General features: G+C 38.2%; 1 protein-coding gene across 2 annotated transcripts in view; it reads left to right on the forward strand.

The window, feature by feature from the left end:
* plagl2 (pleiomorphic adenoma gene-like 2) overlaps positions 1 to 18,791 on the forward strand; it is a 42,442-nt gene extending 23,651 nt beyond the window's left edge. Inside the window, exons 2-4 of one of the 2 annotated variants that reach the window (XM_026199505.1) lie at positions 11,744 to 11,879; positions 11,983 to 12,407; positions 13,312 to 18,791. In XM_026199505.1, coding sequence (XP_026055290.1) covers positions 12,100 to 12,407; positions 13,312 to 14,785 — 1,782 coding nt within the window. In that variant the 5' untranslated portion in view covers positions 11,744 to 11,879; positions 11,983 to 12,099 and the 3' untranslated portion in view covers positions 14,786 to 18,791. The remainder of the gene's footprint in view (positions 1 to 11,743; positions 11,880 to 11,982; positions 12,408 to 13,311) is intronic. The other variant, XM_026199503.1, reaches the window with a different exon arrangement.
* The last annotated feature ends 222 nt before the right edge of the window (positions 18,792 to 19,013 follow it).

Here is a 19,013-nt window from a genome sequence, read left to right on the forward strand (position 1 = left end):
TGACGCGTCGTTGCAGCACTACTTCTTACCTACCTATTGTGTATATCACTGTTCGGCAGCCATGAAGCCAATTATTAACCTTGTTTAACCCATTTTTGGGTCATGACCCAATAGTGTAAGATCAGTTTTCTAGCAGAAGGATGGCTGTTTAATTTAATTTAACTTTTCCCTCATGCAAAATAAAAATTTTGATATGCATTAACTATGTTAGAAAAACAACAGAGCACTCAAAGCTGTGCTGTGTTGTGAATATAGACACTCAGTGGCATAATTTCAATTTAACTATGGCTGTTTTTACAATAGAACACAACCTTGAATGCATTATTGCTTTAAAGGACACCTGTTATGCAAAAAAATGTGTGTTAGGGTGTGTGCACACAACCACCCTATAATGATAAAAATCCACCCACTATTTTTTTAATCCCCTTTTAACCAAGTCAGTCTCACAAGGCCTGCCATTTTGATTTTCATTCAGTGTGATGTCACACTGCATAGGGTGGGGCCACGGGGGTTGATTGACAGCCCTGCATTGCTATAGTTTCCGTCCTCAGCGGTTGTTCGCTGTCCACCATTTTTTCCGCGCTCGTGTAGATGTAACATCAATAATGTCTCGCAAACAATCTTGATGCTCTGTTTTTGGATGTAAGACTGAATGTAAGAGCTACTGAGGACCCTGTGGATTAATTACATTTTTCATGGTAATATGCTTCAAACTCTACCTAAATACTAGGGATGGTGAAAAGAATCGATTATTGATTAATCGCGAGTATGTTATGGACGAGTATGAATCGATTATTAAATTTTCAAAAATCTATTTTTTTTTTGCATTATTTTATTTTGTAAAAAAAATTATACCGGGAGCTGAACATCACGAACGCGCCCAGTTCCAGTTAGCACCAGCCAGAGCAGGTGTGTAAAATGGAAAAACCAGTAGAGAGCAACCAACCGATCCACCCAGCTCCATCTGGGCTCAAAGCAAGCGTGTGGATTCATTTTGGTTTTCATGGCAGGAGCTCTAACCCTCTTGGTGCCATGGTCGAGTTGACTCGACAAGATCTGAATAAAACGGCCGATTTTGTCAAATAGGGTGTCAAATTTCACGCGACCTCCCCTGCACCAGATAGCAGATATGTAATACTTCATCTCTGACTCAAAAAAATGTCATGCTCCTAAACAAAATCTTCGAGAGTGCATTGAACCAGTGCGAAAAAAAAGCGGAGCTAGTGTGAGAGTGAGCCATTTTATCTGACCAATGTTGTCAACGTCAGCGAATATTGGCATTAGATTATTATTATTATCGTTATTATAATTATTATCTAATGGCATCAATAAAGCTTCAATAAACCCGCGATGAAGTGTTGGGACTTCTATTCGCGGACATTGATTCTGAAGGGGAATATCTGCATTCAGAAGATGATGGTGATACTGAAAGTGAAAGTATAGCCCTACACCAAGCACAAACGGTGAATCCTTTGCCCAATGTAAATGGTCCTTTGCCAAATGTCAGAGGTGTGAACAATGTTTGCAGGGGTCGGAGTATTCATTGCGAAATTAGCAGGCGTGTTATTGTTGCGGGGACGAGGCGGGAGATTTTTACCGCGCTAGACATGTATATTTGTCTTCTGACCGCACCTCTCCGTGATCGCGGCGACAGTATTTTAGTGGAGACTTTGTCTAATGCCTCTGGGTATGTAAGACGAGGTCGAAGTATTCATAGGACAGTTAGGAGGCAAGGTGGGGAGTCGCAATGACACTGACAGTAGTCCGAGCTGTGCACACTCGGTGCGTGCGCGAGGCAGATCTGGCTGTGCTGCTCATAGCAGAAGCAGAGGCGATGTGACACGGGGCATAGATTTTGAACTAAAAAGGTCTTGTCTACTTGTGTTTGTGTGTCATATGAATAATATATATGTGCCCCATACATGGAATCAGAGTGCCTGCTGCATGTAGTAAACTGAAAACCACTATATGCATTCGGTTTGTTTCTACCATTTATTAGTAATTTACACAGTTTGTTTACTACTTACTGTTGTGAAATGGAAAATCAATAATCGAGAATCGTTAATAATCGAAAATCGACTGTAATCGAATCGGGACTTCAATAATCGTAATCGAATCGAATCGGGAAATCAGACAGATTAACCACCCCTACTAAATACATGTATCACTCCAGACTACTTTGTGAATGTCACGTCGTCATAGTGGTTAGCGTTTTATACTTGTATGCATATATAAAGTTTTTTTTTTCCATTTACAGTGCATTTGGCTTCCTATATGAACAGTGGTTCTCTCGCTCTCAGTCATGTTGCTTCTACTGGCTGTTTATTGTAGATATGCAATGCAGAGATATGTATACATGATGCCTTCTGGAGGCGGAATATGCAGCTCATTCGCCTTTAAAGCGACACACTCCAAAACAGCTCTTTTTTAGACACACATTTTCCAGCTTTTATAATAAATGGGCTGAAACTTCACAGACACATTGTGGGGACACCCAAGACCAATATTACATCTTGTAAACGGGCACAATAGGTGCCCTTTAAAGACTCAGTTTACTCAATGAAAATTAATAATGAATTTACACAACCTCATGTCATTCCAAATCTGTATGACTTACATTCTACTGTAGACAGTAGAATTTAAGACTTTCAGTCAAACGAGTGCAGAAAATGGTACAGGAGATGAGGAGCTTCAGTAGAACAACATTGAACTATAGTCAGATAAGGTTTTGTCTGGCGGTATGTCAGTGAAAATGAATTTTCCTGTCCTGTCAGCCGTTATACTGTGCTCGTAGCGCATGCTGAGCAATTGCACGCACTAATGTGGCGGCGCCCAATGTGAGAAAATACGATGCGTGTCAGATCAGCTTTACGTTCAGTAGCGGCAGCTCTCAAAGTAACAGCAGCCAAAAAAACTTAATAACCCAGATGCTGTTCATCAAAGAACAAAAGGAAAAGAAAAGAAAAGAAAAAAACAATAACTTTTGTAGCTTTAAGGATTCATCTGTATTTAATTTAGAATTTAGTGTTTGATAACTTCTCAACATATTCAGTTTCTGTTTATTCCATTGACTGAGACTTGTTATAGCACTTGCATTTCATTGCTCTTTTGTTGTTTTTGATTGCTTCCATTCATTGTCCTCATGAAAGCATCTGCTAAATGACTAATATTTACTACTTGCTGAAGGCCACATGTAAATAGGACATTTATACAGTTGGGTTAATGTGAAAATTGTTTTAAGTTCACTTAAATTAGACCTTTTTTAAAAATTCTAATAAATGTTAAAATTGAAAGTGCTCAATTATCCTGTCATGTTGGATGGCTATAGTCAGTGATTAAATTTTAGCGAGAACATTTTTCAGTTGTATATCAGTGATACTAGCCTTCAGTCTTAAAAAAAGATGCCATTAAGGAAATATAAAAAATATACTATATTTATATTGTTTCTATATTCATTTAAAGATGGAATGTGATATTATTGCAGTTTAAAAGTATATTAAAAAACTTTAATGTTAGGTGGGATTATCACGATTAATTTCCGTGTTCCGTGTTCCATGTGTGATTATTTAATTTTTTTAATCAATTGACAGCACTAGGTTTTTTTATTTTTTATTATTGTTTATAGAATGGAAGTCACAATACACCACAGCTGTTTGGCTACCGATATGTAAAGTATTCGGTTAACATTCTTAAAAATATCTTCCCTTGTGTTCCACCAAAGAATTAAATGACATGAGTGAGTGACAGATTGCAGAATTTTTTTATTTTTGGGTGAACTGTCCCTTTAAATGTTTCATTTGTGTCAGTATTTATACAGCGGCATGTATACTATTGAAAAAGTATTGTGCTGTAGCTCTGTGTATCTGTTCTGTCATGTTGCTGGGAGAGACATTCAGTGGAGTGTTTTTGAATGGCGTGATGAATTGTTTTTTGGCAATCCTAACTTTAATCTGTTTATTTTTCTTTAAACCCACATATGTGCCAACTTTAACCACAGGAATGGCACACGAAGGGAGAGGGAGTGAAAGAAAGCAAGATATCTGTGCCGTGTGTTTTTATTGGCATCATAGATGGAGGAGCTGTTGTTGCACCTTTTATGTTCGTTAGTTAGTCATAGGCAAATAAACTATTGTTATTTTTGACCTGTAGGTTTTTATGAGCACGCTGCTCTTCTCACAATCACTCACTTTCGATATTGCATCTTTACATTGCACTTTCGATATTGCGAACTTTCTTTCTTTCTCAGGTTTGCGTAATTTGTTGGTAAATATGGTCTGAATCCTTGTTTCATTTTTTTATACTTGGAAGTCATCACACAAAATAACCAGATTCTGTTGCATGACCTAAAGGGTCAAAGTGTATCTGGCAATCATGACCCTGTAAGCTGGTAGATGCTGCAACTACATGATTTTATAGGGAAAATTATATAATATTTATATAATATAAATATTTTTTCTATAGATAGCTTTCAAAGTTTGCTGATTTAATTTTTATTTTATTTTAAATTAGACAGAGGTTTATTTAGTGCTGTCAAACAATTAATCACGATTAATCACATCCAAAATAAAAGGTTTAGTTTGCTTAATATATATGTGTGTGCTGTGTCTATTTATTTTGTATTAATACAAACACATACAGAATTTGAAAATATTTACATGTATATATTTATATAAATATCTATGAATTTATATTCATATAATTTATATTATATAAAAAAATATTTTATATATAAACATAATATTTTTCTTAAATATATACATGCATGTGTGTATTTATATATACATAATAAACATACACAGTCCACACACATATATTATGTGAACAAAAACTTTTATTTTGGATGCGATTAATCATTTGACAGCACTGGTTTTATTATTTCCTTTAGCAAGGATGCATGGAATTGATAAAAAGTGGCCAAAAACATTAAAAAAAAAAATAAAATAAACCGCTCAAGTAATTTTAACATTTATAATAAGATATGTCTTGAGCATCAAATCAGCATATTAGAATGATTTCTGAAGGATCATGTGACACTGAAGACTGGAGTAATGATGCTGAAAATTCAGCTTTACATCACAGGAATAAATGACGACATTTTAAAACACGTTAAACAGAAAACAGTTATTTTAAATTTGCATTAATACAATTTCACAATATAACTGTTTTACAGTATTTTTGATCAAATAAATACTGCCTTGGTGAGCATAAGAGTCTTCTGTCAAAAACACGAAACAAGATTTTACACATTGCAGACTTTGATTTATATTATATTATATTATATTATATTATATTATATTATATTATATTATATTATATTATATTATATTATATTATATTATATTATATTATATTAGTAATTAAAAACTGTGTAAGTACCATATCCATGAGAAAAGATTGTGGCAGCCAAGCAACTGCCATTGAAATGAAAGTAAAATTTAAGCTTTCTCTGGGCATTAAAGACAACTTTAAAGGGGCAGTTAACCCAGAAATCAGTATGCATATTTAAAAATACGTATCAAGATTTGGGAGATATGATTTCACAGACTTTCATGAATTTCCTCACTTAAATCTACTATATGACTGCAAAGCATGGACCACTTTTAGCAAGCCTTATTGTACTTTATGCCCTTTTTGTTGCTAGTCATCCACTTGTCACTGTGAGATTCTTTTGAAGAATCACACAGTACACTTTACCACTTCCCTTAGCAATTGTGAAGAATGAAATGCACCAATCAAATCTGTTCTAATGAGACAAACACAAGGCAGATGAGGTGAGCCGGCCTGCTGTAACGGTCAACCACAGCGGGGCTAAGTATAGCCAAGTTTCCCTGTGTTTGTGCCCAGGCTGGTGGATGTGTTTAATGTGTAGGGGGGCGGAGACGGTGCAGATTGTGGCCACATCCCGTGCTGGTAGCCAGGGCCAGTGCAGTGTAACTGTTGAGGGTTTGGCAGGGCTTTACCTCTGTGTCAGTAGGGTGGGAAGAGAGGGCAGCTTTCCGCTCTTCACGACCCCCGTTAAGATCTCTGTACAGTCCAAACGGACACTGTTTGAGGAAGTGAAACCTGTCCGTCAAAGCAAGCGCCACAGACAGTGTGACCAGAATGTGGTGCATTTAAAAAAAAAGGTGTTGATTTTTTAACTACAGGTTCGAAATGACTTGGACAAAGTGCACATTGTGGTTTTTCACCGGCCTTCAGGTTAAAAGTTGACTTTGTTCGTGTCCAAGCCCCTGAACATCAAGATAACACACACACACACATACTCTCTGTCCCCCACAGGTCTCATATCTGGGATCTCCTGTTGCAGTTGCTCCCCTTTCCTCTGTCTGTCATCTCTTGTCAGTGTGGTCAGTAAAGCATGACCAGCCATCCTCCGTTCTGGAGTCTGTGTGACTATCACTGACCGAGAGCTCCTCCCTCCCTCCCTCCCTCCCTCCGGCCCTCTCGTTCTTTTCTTTTTTCTCTCTCTCTCTTTCTGTCCTTCCTCTTTCCTTCCTCTCTGAAATTCTTTTCTCTCAGTCTGTGCCATCTGTTGCTCTGCTTAACTACCACAATCTCGTAATCTCCCTCGTCTCCCTCTCTCGAGCGTGCTTGTTGTCACTTTAGCTCAGTATGGTGAACTCACGGGCTATTTTTGGTAACTGAACTTCTTTTTTTTTTCCCGGAACACGTTGAGAGTCGTGTGCCCCTGTGTCACAGACGTGAGACTCGTGAAGACGGAGGCTTGGGTTCACACCTAGCCCTGTCTGTTTATTGAACAAATGTCTCAATTTTGGTGTTTTATTGGTTTCTTGTGACTTATTTTACTGTTACGTTCTAATTTGCCTAGGGACGGATACCTGGATCTCACTCAAAAGTGAATCGGATGTGGTTTTGCATGTCAAATTAAATATTTTGACATTTTGGTTTGTGATTTGAGTGAATAGATTCTGTTTCTTTGAGTCCAGGACAGGTGAAGTTTGTTCTTGTGTGCAGATCAAATTAAATCCTCTTTCTTGTTTGTAAGTCCCTCCCACCTGTTGGAAGTTCACCAGAAGTGTACTCACTGACCTTTTGATAGGCTCTCTGATTGGGTAGATGTTTTGCAAACATTTGCATTTTTAAAAGTCACTCCATGACACGAGTGGGCAGTCCTAATTTCAGCTGAAATCATCTTCATAAACAAACATTCAACAAAAGGCTCTCTTTAAGGTTTTATTTATGTACTCTTAATATCCTCTATATTTCTTCTAATAATAAAAGGTATTTTGCTGGAGTCAATATTTTATCTTTTATATCTATTTAAATAAGATATTTGTAATACTGTAACGATTGTCATAAGCTATAAGTTAACAAAATAGTTATAGAAAATTATTCTCCCAACTTGTGAACATCTTGTAAGCATTGCTTCTATTGATAGTTGATTGCATTGAATTAGGCCAGAAACTATTCATGCTAGCAGTGATACTTATTATGCACCAAGTACTGATATTTTGCATAAAAATGTAGGTTTCAATTAAAAATACCTGTTTAAAAGTTTTTGATTGATTGATTGAAAGAGCAAAGTCAAGATTCTTCAAAATATTTTAATAGATAATCATAAAGGGCTGGTGAATGTGCCCTTGAATAAAATAAAAAAAAAAGACTATGTTGGAAATGTGCAGATTTTTCATGTACAGGTCCTTCTCAAAAAAAATTTTGAGATAGGAATTTGGGGTTTTCATGAGCTGCATGCCAAAATCATCAGTATTAAAACAATAAAAGACCTGAAATATTTCAGTTGGTGTGCAATGAATCTAAAATATATGAAACTTTAATTTGTATCATTACATTATGGAAAATAATGAACTTTATCACAATATGCACATTTTTTGAGAAGGACCTGTATTTGTCTATAAGCACTATGGGTGTGTTAATGATGATTTTTTGATTGTAGTATTGTGCTACAGCGCACATTCTATCAGCTGCATTTCTGGCACCTTCTTCATATACTGAACAACACCACACACATTCATAGCAGTGTTAGTTCAGCGGTAAAGTTACTCTCTCATTGTTTGCATGTGCTTTTATATGTTTCATTCGTGGGCTGGTCTGACCTGTGCTTTTTCTGAGCACCCGAGTACACCGCGCTAAAGACTGTCAAACAGTGCCTGATTATAAAACTAACTTATCTTTTGTGCTAATACTGTCAAAACCCACAAGGTTTACATGTAGACTCAGTTGGTTGTGTCTAAAATGAAAGTGAACAGTTGAGAGGAAAACGATTATGTGTCTGTATATTAGATGTGTGCAGGTCTTAAAGGGACAGTAGGTCTATTAAACATGCAGTCTACTGTTATTACTGTCAAGGGATTGATCACCCAAAAATTTAATCTGTCATTATTTACTCACTGTTACATTGTCCCAAACCTGTATTAATTTCTTTCTTGTGCCGAACACAAAAGAAGATATTTTTATGAATGTGGGTAACCAAACAGTTGCTGGTCCACATTGACCAGCAACTGTTTGGTGTTCTACATTCATAAAAATAGCATTTTTGTTCAGAAGGAAACAGAAACTCATTCAGGTTTAAAACCACTTTCAAATGAGTATATTATGTTATTAAAATAAAACACTATGACAGAATTGACAGACAGCTGACAGAATTTTTATTTTTGGGATGAACTATTTTGTTAACGTTAATAAAACAAAACACAAAGAGAAAAATCACTCACTGCTCTTGACCGAAGAAATAACCGTATTTTCCGGACTATAAGTTGCGCTTTTTTTCATAGTTTGGCTGGTCCTGCGACTTATAGTCAGGTGCGACTTATTTATCAAAATTAATTTGACATGAACCAAGAGAAATGAACTAAGAGAAATGAACCGAAAGAAAACATTACCGTCTCCAGCCGCGAGAGGGCGCTCTATAGTGCTCAGTTCTCCTGTAGTCTACACTGAAACATAGAGCGCCCTCTCGCGGCTGGAGACGGTAATGTTTTCTCTTGGTTCTTGGTTCTAAATAAATGCGACTTATAGTCCAGTGCGACTTATATATGTTTTTTTCCTCATCATGACGTATTTTTGGACTGATGCGACTTATACTCAGGTGCGACTTATAGTCCGAAAAATACGGTATATAGTGTTTTATTTTCATATTATTTTCATTCAATTTCTTAAAGGCTCCTGCTAAATACACATATATTGTACCTGAAAATAAAACACTGTTTTATTTGTATATTATGTGTAGTTCATTCATATCTTTGTTATTAAAAAATAAGAACAAGGATTATAATTTTCTCCCTCTTTGGCCTTAATATCTGCTAATTATTATTATTTATTTTTTTTTACCTTGAAAGGCTTTGCCTTGGGAAATTAGTTTGGCTGCCTGTATTGCTTAGACCACTTGCAAATGAGTAAAACCAACATGACAAAGAATTGTGATAAAATTGTGAATTGTGATATAATATTTTTCCCATGTAGCCCACCCCTAATAAGCACTGTAATGATGTAATAGATCAGAAACTGGCACACTGTCTGTATTTGACTGTGTCTGTGACCTTGAATTAGCTGTTCTCTCACTCTCTGCCTTCGGACGTAAGGGGTTAAACCTGCACACAGCAGGCAGCATGGTGTACACTGTGACCTCTGACCCCTGGGCCAGAGGAATGTGAAAACCCTTTAATCTCAAAACAAAACCTCAGACACACTCACGCAGCCAATATGGATGGCCAGTTCCCCCCTCTGTGGCAGCATCCATTGAGCGAGAGTTTGTGTGGCCTACAGAGAGGATGGTCATATATAAAGCCCCCACCCCCACTAACTGATGTGTCAAACTCTAATGAAACACCCCAAGACTGTACAGAATACCTGGACACACTTGTACGCAGAATTGTTGGTCACTTCCTAATGGATAGCTTTAAGATAGTATTTTGGAAATGAAATGGGTGTAGCGTCAGAGTTGTTTGTCTTTGTGTGCAGACAGCAGGTTAGGCTCGATGAGCTGTGTGACTGATGGGATGTATGCATGTGGAATGTTTGCGGTGGAGAAGCGTGACAATGGCGCAGGGCTCCCTGGTGCAGCTGAATGGAGTAGTGTCACCCCCGAACCCGCCCCGCTGGGTGACGACTGCAGCAGCGCCACACAGCTGTCACTTCCTCTTACCCACATACATATGGATAAACATATAGAGGTTGACGCTCATGAGAGATCAAGAAAGAAACAATACTCTATATCATACCACATAATGATAATTAATAGAGTGATGCATTCATCAGTTAAGGGATGGTAATGCATAATACTCCATACTGATGTTAAATGCTCAGTACTTAATACTAAAGAAAAGTAACAATCAGTAAAGAGATAGAAGCGTATCACACACTGCTAAAGCAAAGGAAGTATGAATGAATTCCCCTAGAGGTGCTGATATGCCAGTAGCATGAGAAGGGTGGCACTGCGGTGGGTTTCCTGCTGTGTGAGTTTGGCTCTGTGTACAAAACATCATCTCAAATGTGCTTATATTCATAGATCCATAATCAATGAATCATCCATTATTCATTGATGATTGTCTGATTTTGTCCCTAACATTACATTACAGTAAACTGCGTGTTGACTTCACAAACAAATCATACAGACAGATGTGTATACTATGTGTAAAAGAAGCTTGGATTTTTATTTTTGTTTTTTATTGAGCTTTGGAGATTTTTCATATGTAAGAGAGTCTGCAGTCTTTGCCTAAAAGTGAATAACTATCAAAAAAAAAAAAAACATACTAATGTTTTTAAAATGCTCCAGTGTATCTAGATAATTCCCTGTCTGTAATTTGTACCTGGACATTTATTCAAATGATCAAATAAACACAACAATTTCAGGTTAATTATAAAACCTAGCATGTCTATAGACAGCTTTGAACTGTTTTATCACCTTATGCCATCGTGTGATGTTTCTTTTTAAGAGTAGAAATAGTGTTTCAGGTATTATGGTCCTAAACATTATGCTTAATAATTCTAAATGAATTAAGAACTTTTTTGAGCACCAGTGGACATGTTGTCTTTTCCTAAGTGCACCAATGCAATAATCAAGGTCGTATAAACTAAATTTAGCAAAAATTACCAAGGGGTAATATCATGTGCCATGGGATTTTACGTAAGTGTACATTTGTCTGTGTAATGTGTAGTGCTATTTAAGGTCTAATTTATTTGACATTAACTTGGTGTCTGTGTTTGCTTTAGGATTACAGGAGTACATGTACACACATACATGACAGAACATGCATGGACACAAAGCTTACTTTGTGCACCTTAATTGCTGATGCGGTATAGCAAGAGAAGAATTGCCTAGTTTATTAAGAGTTCTGTACATTACTGCCCTCTAGCTAGTGTAGTGACACAGTAAATGTGTTTTAGAACAGTTAACAGTATGTCCACACAGGCAGTTGCAAATTTTCCCCTCATATTGATGTAAGGAGCCCATAATGTCAGATAAATAATGCTTTTATTGTTGGAAATGTCTGTTGATCAACCATGAAGTATTTATTAATTTATTTATTAATGCATATATAATTATAAATTGTAGATTAAATGTAAATAATGGTCAAATGTACTTGTGATTAAATATATAATCAATGCTGTTAAAGTCTTGTTTATAGTTAGATCTTCTTAAAAAAAAATTAACAAACCTAAAGTGTTACTTTTAAATATTCGAAGAAAAAAAAAAACATATATTTTTGAAAAGAAACCCTAGTCAATGATATATGTCTTTTTTTATTCTGTTTTCTTCTGAAAGGGTGAAGATAATGATGAGCAGTACTGTCACCCACTGGGCCCCAGTCATGGAAGGTGGAACTGGATGAGAGCGTGAAGGTAAACGAAAAAGACATGAAAAGAACTTAACTTAAGTTTTCAGCGCATGCAAAAAAAGGGTAAGCGCTGTTTAGCTGTCTCCTGACATGTAAGAAAAACATTGACATGCTTAAAACAAACAACAAAAAGAATCAGCTTTATCTTATATTTATATTTATTCAGATAGCAGAAAGTTTTGGAGCCGGCATCCCCTTAAACGTCGCCGCGATATCGAACCAGAGCCTGGAAGTCAAGGCAGCCACGGCCGAGTTTCAATGGCAACGGCACCCTAGGGCTGCCATGGCAGCAGCTGCCGCCGATGCCTCACACCATATTGCAACACTGACGCTGGAGGACGAGGAACGACGAGGCGCCACCAAAGTGTTTGGAGGTCCCGCTGCAGGGAGAACAGAAAGAGAGACAGAGAACGAGAAAGAGAGGGAGAGGGAAGGGAGAGGCAGTGGGAACGAGTGTTTGGTGTGCGGTGCCCTCTTCAGCTCACAGGACAAGCTCCGGCTCCACGCGTTCTGTCACACAGGAGAGAAACCTTTCCACTGTTCCCAGCCCCATTGCCCTAAGGCTTTCAGCTCCAAATATAAGCTCTTTAGGTGGGTGTTACTTGCATGTAAAGGCCACAGATTACAGTTTAAGTCTAATGGAAGAAAAAATTGGTGTGTTGTCATTTTCAATTAAATCTGGCCAAAGCAGCATTTGTTTCAGTGGTTCAAAACACCTTGTCAATGCAAACTTTATGGAAATCTTTCCACTGGCTGTTAAATGGCTGTACTGTACCATTGGTCCATGGTGATTAAATAATCATAGATGGGAGTGCTCTGGGACTCTACCTTCTTTAACAGTGAAATCTTTTCAGGTGTATTTCTTCACTCAGTTTGTTGTGGTCAGGCATGAGTGAAAATAGGAAGCTCATCCCTATAATCAAATTCTCTCATTGCTCTCATTTTTGTTGCTTGTTGTGTTAAAAGGATAGTGCAGAACGGTGGTACGCAAGGACTGGAATTGAGAACCACTGGTATAAAGGGGTATAGTCCAATTCTGTTCCTGGAGTCCCACTGTTCTGCACTGTTTAACTCAAACCCTAATTAAAGGGATAGTCCACCCAAAAATGAAAATTCAGTCATTAATTACCCTAATCTTATTCCAAACCCATAAGACCTTTCTTCATCTTCGAAAAACACAAATTAAGATTTTTTTTAATTAAATCTGACAGCTCTCAGACCCTCCATAGACAGCAACACAACTGCAATGTTTCCAGGTCGAGAAACGTAGCAAAGATATCTTTGTAATAGTCCAGTTGTTTTGAAGAACTTCTGGAAACTTCCAGAGAGGTTTGCTGTAGCAGGTTGGAGCTAAATTATGCCGGAAGGTGGTCATCCAAGGCTTGAGAGCATCCCCCTGCGGTCTGGCCTGAACTTGCTGAATGCAATGATGAAATTTCCAATGTACCTCTGTCTGCTAGTCTTTAGCTAAAGACTGTCTTTGTCTCTTTTGTAGGCATATGGCCACACACTCCCCGCAGAAGACTCATCAGTGCTCATTCTGTGAAAAGATGTTTCACCGCAAAGATCACCTGAAAAACCATCTGCAAACTCACGACCCCAACAAAGAGGCCTTTAAGTGCGAGGAGTGTGGCAAACACTATAACACAAAGCTGGGCTATAAGCGCCACATGGCCATGCACTCAGCCACAGCCGGTGATCTTACCTGTAAGGTGTGCTTGCAAAGCTACGAGAGCACGCCTGCACTCTTGGAGCACCTCAAGAGCCACTCAGGCAAGTCTTCAGGTGGTGCCAAGGAGAAGAAACACCCCTGTGACCACTGTGATCGTCGTTTTTACACAAGAAAGGATGTTCGCCGACACATGGTGGTTCACACAGGACGCAAAGACTTCCTGTGCCAGTACTGTGCCCAACGTTTCGGGCGGAAAGACCATCTGACGCGTCATGTCAAGAAGAGCCACTCGCAGGAGTTGCTGAAGATTAAGACAGAGTCTCCAGATATGTTGGGTTTACTTGGGTCTGGTTCTCCACCTTGTGCTGTGAAAGAAGAGATAAGTCCTATGATGTGTAGCATGGGACCTACCAAGGACTCGATGATGGCAAAGCCTTTCCATGGTGCCACCCCTTTTCCCATGGGCATGTACAACCCTCATCATCTCCAGGCCATGTCTAATCCGGGTGTGGGCCACCATCATTCACTGGTCCCAGGGTCTTTATCCACTGCCATGGGGATGGGTTGCCATATGGAGTCCCCATCATCACTGCACCACCACCATCCACATCATCATCACCACCATCACCACCCTCACCATCATCACCACTCCCCATCTCCACACCAGCAGCAACCTCCCCTGCAAAACCAGCAACAGCAGCACCCTCAGCCACCGCCCAAGTACCAGCTCGGATCTACCTCATACCTGCTGGAGAAGCCCCTGAAGGTGGAGATGGAGAGTTTCCTGATGGATCTACAGAGTGGACTCCAGGTTCCTCCGCCACCCTCAACCGACCCCCACTCAGCAGCTTCGCCCAATAAGGAGGGTATGGAACCTCCGGCGGGACTGTCGGATGACCTTTGCGGGGACCCCCTCATGTCCAAGAGCCCCGCTGTCATCGCTGAGTCTTTGTGTGCTGCTAACATGGACTTTTCTCATCTGCTGAGCTTTGTTCCACTCAGTCTGCAACCCTATGGTGCCCCCATGAGTTCAGGAGGACTGGTCATGGGTTACTCCACATCCTCCACCGTTTCTTCCTCTTCTTCCTCATCATTGTCAGCATCTTCGCATGCCGCCGAACCACATGCTGCCACAGCCACAGCTGCAGTGCCTCTTACCTCTTTGCAACCTCAACCTCAGGAGCAACCAGGCTCCGGTGGGGGTCTCGGTCTTGGGTCTCTGCACCCATTCCCACCAGTGTTCAGCTCTAGCCTCAGTTCGACCACTCTGCCTCGCTTTCACCAGGCCTTTCAATGAGGTCCCCACCCCAACCCTGGCCTGCCACAGGGGCTCAGGGCAGAGGAGCATTAGTGCTCCCCCTAGGGGTGGGGAGGTAGAACACTTGAACACATAGAAGCCTTAACAAAAGCGCACAACAGCTTTTAAATGAGCCTGGAGGAAAACAAGCATACGAAATATCATGGAGCTTTTATTTAGGCTGTCTGAATATTAGTTATGATTTTTTAATACCCTTTTGAACCTCTCCCACCATCCCCTCTCCTACAATTTTGTAGTTAGATAGCAGCATCATAGGCCGTAAGGCATGGTACTGCATACTTTATAAAGTAATAATATCAGTAGAAAAAGGAAAAGATTAATGTAGAAAAGATAATCTGTCTTTGAGACTCTGAAAGACTAGTTTGAAGTGATATATGAATTTCGTTTTCTTTTTCCAAATGTAAGTCCTGACTTTGCTATATTGTCTCTATTCTATTAAGATTATAAGTCAGGTGATATCTGGTTGCCCTTAAACTTAAACCGTCTTCATGGCCAGGAGTGGAAGAATTAGTGAAGGAATGAAGGAGTGAAATTGGTTATTCCAAATTTTGATGTTTATTACTTCATATCTGGATCGGTTAAATCATTATTATTAAAGATTCACATATGAATTTCAAAAGCAGTTTAAAAACTAACACCGTGCACCTGATTAGATGAAAATATCACGTTTTTGTGTTGATAATACAAATTTACACTTGTTGGAATGGTCAGTATCTAGTTTTTATGTGAAAGAAGCAGAGGGACTGAAAATAGAAAGGCAAAGAGGGTAAAAAAAAAAATTTGTTCATTTGGTACAATGTGATCACGGACAGAACTAAAGCAAAAAAAAAAAAAGAAATGACGTTATCTTACAGGTTTACAATTTTTCTCAAAAGAAGCACTTTGTTTACAGCAGAAGGCACTTGACCTCTTTGGGTTGCCAAGGTGACCCACTGAAATCCCCTCCCTTTTCCCACTCTACCTTCACACTTCCTGAAAAGAGACTGCCATTAGACACACACATACACACACACAAAGTTCAAACAACCCAAGTACCTTTGAATACTCCACAGCAATCCGAGTCTCAAGATGCTTTTTCTCCTTCCAGCACTAATTTTAAGTCTCCGTGGCAACAATATCCCACAAGATCATGATATAAATATATGTATTTTAAGAATAAAAAAGTATTTTAGGTAGGTTTCTATTTTAGAGAGATACATTGTAATGATAACCCTGGTATATGTGAATGGAAAAAAGACTAAACAAAAACAAGATTTGCAGTGTACGAAGTACCACATCAAAAATATATATTATAATTGCTTCTTTTTCAGTACATTTTGTAATTTAGATAGTTGTATTAAAACATTGCTGATGGATTTAAAAAAGAAAAAATGTCTAGCAAGTTTACAGAATGATGTATCTTGCATCTTATTGAAAAATATGGATGAAGTATTAGCTTTTCCCTATAGCTTTTCCCGTTCTTTGTTTTTCCTTGTGAGTCAACAGAGATGAATAAGATGAGATTTTACCTGCATATATTAGACTAATAGTGGCATAATCCATTAGAATGGACTAGCCTTTAATCTTTAGAGCATGAACTAGATGCCCGTAATGTGATCCAGGTTTCAGTTCGTGTATTTTGTTCTCAGTATTCGATCAGACCTGACTCATGCTGTCTATTTGTGTGTACAGTTTGTAACCTCCACGATCATACACACCGTCGCACTGAAATGTCTGAAACCGCAGTTCCAGTTGCTGTAGGTTCAGTTTAATATTACGAAAAAGTTTGAGGGGTTTTGTCATACAGTCTCTTACAAGTTTCCATTTCCCAGCAAGTGGACTGCACAAGTTCTTACCAAATAATCATTCATTACCAAGGGCCATGTGAGGAAGAGTTGTGTGCAAAGAAACAGATGATGATCAACGTACCAGCAGTGAAAGCAGTGCCTCATACAAACAGATGTATTTCTCTCTCTCTCTCTCTCTCTCTTCACCTCATCCCTTTAGCTAAATCTGTTCTGTGTCCACATCTGTGTTTATAGTGAATGTGAATATTTCACCAGCAGGAAAAACCATAGAAAGGTAAAAGGCCACGTCGCAAAAAAAACTAAGACAAAACAATATTATGCTGCTCTTTGTGCTGTGGTTGCCAGCAACCATAGACCACTCTGGAAACATTTTAACCTGCAAATGATCTTTTAGCAGAAAACATGCACAGTAGTACACGTGAACTGTTTGTCCGTTTTCTCTGTTCTTCAGCTGCTTTGATTGGAATGAACATTTTATGAAAAGGGTCTGAAAAGAGACGCAAAGAAGTCACCAGCCTGGTCTTTGACATTCAAAGCATGGGACATTTGATTGGGATATTGCCTAGTCGTTTTGTCATTATATTATTTTCTGTTTGTTGAAACAGGACCTCAAAACAACACAACGCATCACCTCATTTATTTGTTTTTTTTTTTTCATATCAAAAACCTGGGGAGAAGAAGCTTCGTTTTGCACAATTGCTATCTAAAGAATAATCGAGTTTTTGCTAGAAATAATTGTTTCATAAAAATAGTCAGTGGCTGATATTGATAGGCATTCATTGATTTTATTTTTACATGTTCACAATAATAATAATAATAATAATAATAAACATTAAAAGTAATTTAAAATTAATTTGAACATATTGACATAGTTTGGCTTGAAGCTATCAAAACATAATTTATCACTTATTTCTAAGAAATAGGAAGATAAATGTTTAACAGAATAAAAGAAGGCTATTGGCAATTTATGAGTTTGTCCTCCCTGGGTTTTCTATGAGCTGATCTGAGTTCTAGCACTTTTAAACCTTTTAAAAAAAAGAGTATTTTTCAGCCTTGTATGTTTGTGTTTTTAATTTTGTATTCGATCTTGTATGTGCCATTAGTTCAACGCGTAGAGAGAGTTTATTAATCTTTATGTAACTGTTTCTTTCCCAAAAGAGTTAACAGTATTTTAGATTTTCACTAATATTAACAGCATTGGCCCTTTTCCCACGCTGTCTTGTCATACATTTGAGGAAGTCATTTAATCTTAAAATAGATGTTAGAGGAACATGCTCCGAATCATTCTCAGTGTCTGAATTCTGATTAAATCATCATTGCCACAAACAAGAAAAATAAAAATAAAAAAAAGGTTTCCAGCTCCATCTATAACTGAGGTGTTTTCAATCAGCATTTCTTATAACATGCTGGCAGGTTCAACTGGTGTCAAATTGTTCCCAGCTCTCTGCCCCCAGAACAGCACTTTTGGTTCAAATGAAGTTTTATGTAACAACTGCCTGGATAGTTGGAGCTCAGCATCTGATTTTAGTTTTTAAACCAGCAATATTCTGCAACACAGACACATTAAGCAAATTAAAATTGATCTTTTCCTCTCTTGTTGCAATGCACTTGTCCTTTACTCCCCAAATACTAACAAAAATATTAAGGGAAATTATTAGGTAACCAAGCTAGGGTAAAACAAAACAATCTGACTTTAAAGAAAAGGAAAAATGATTCAATAAAATGCTCTTTCGGCTTATAGTGAGAAAATGGGTACGTCCGCAGAGGACAAAATCCACTTGTAGTTTGATATATTTTAGCTTAATGGGAGTCTTGCATTCCAAGCTTTTTATGTAACTTGTTTAGCGATATAGTCGTTCTATTTTTAGTACTTGCTTATTACCATGACTTCTGGAGAAAAAAAAAAAAAGGTGAAAACAAAAAAATGGAACATTCATCCTTACACTATTTTATATAACATGGAGAAGATGATTGACGGGACGAATTGTACAAAAGAATTGCATAACGGAGACAAACTGTGCTTTTTTTTGTTACACTGCTCACCTGCGGTCAGTTGCTGCATTGTAAAGTTGACAGATTTGTATATTGGTTGATCCAAAGAGATGACATTACAACAAACCTATTTACTTATTGTACAGTACATTGTACCATTTGACTTATGTGTTATGTTAAAATGATTAAAAGACGAACCCACGGTTTCATATTTCTGGTGTCCTTTTTTAAAGCGTCTTGATTTCCTGTCTGCAGCGGTGGGAGAGGGTGCGAGAAGAAATGGGCTGTTATGGCTGAAAACTGCCATTCACATACCATACAGCCAGAACAGGAAACCACACCACAGCGCACAAATGAAAAGACAAGAACGGCACAATTCCAAGTAATAAAAAACTGAGCTATAGCCAGGCTTAATTATAAAGTGGACC

This window comes from Carassius auratus, chromosome 23, assembly GCF_003368295.1.
Source record: "Carassius auratus strain Wakin chromosome 23, ASM336829v1, whole genome shotgun sequence".
Lineage (NCBI taxonomy): Eukaryota > Metazoa > Chordata > Actinopteri > Cypriniformes > Cyprinidae > Carassius > Carassius auratus.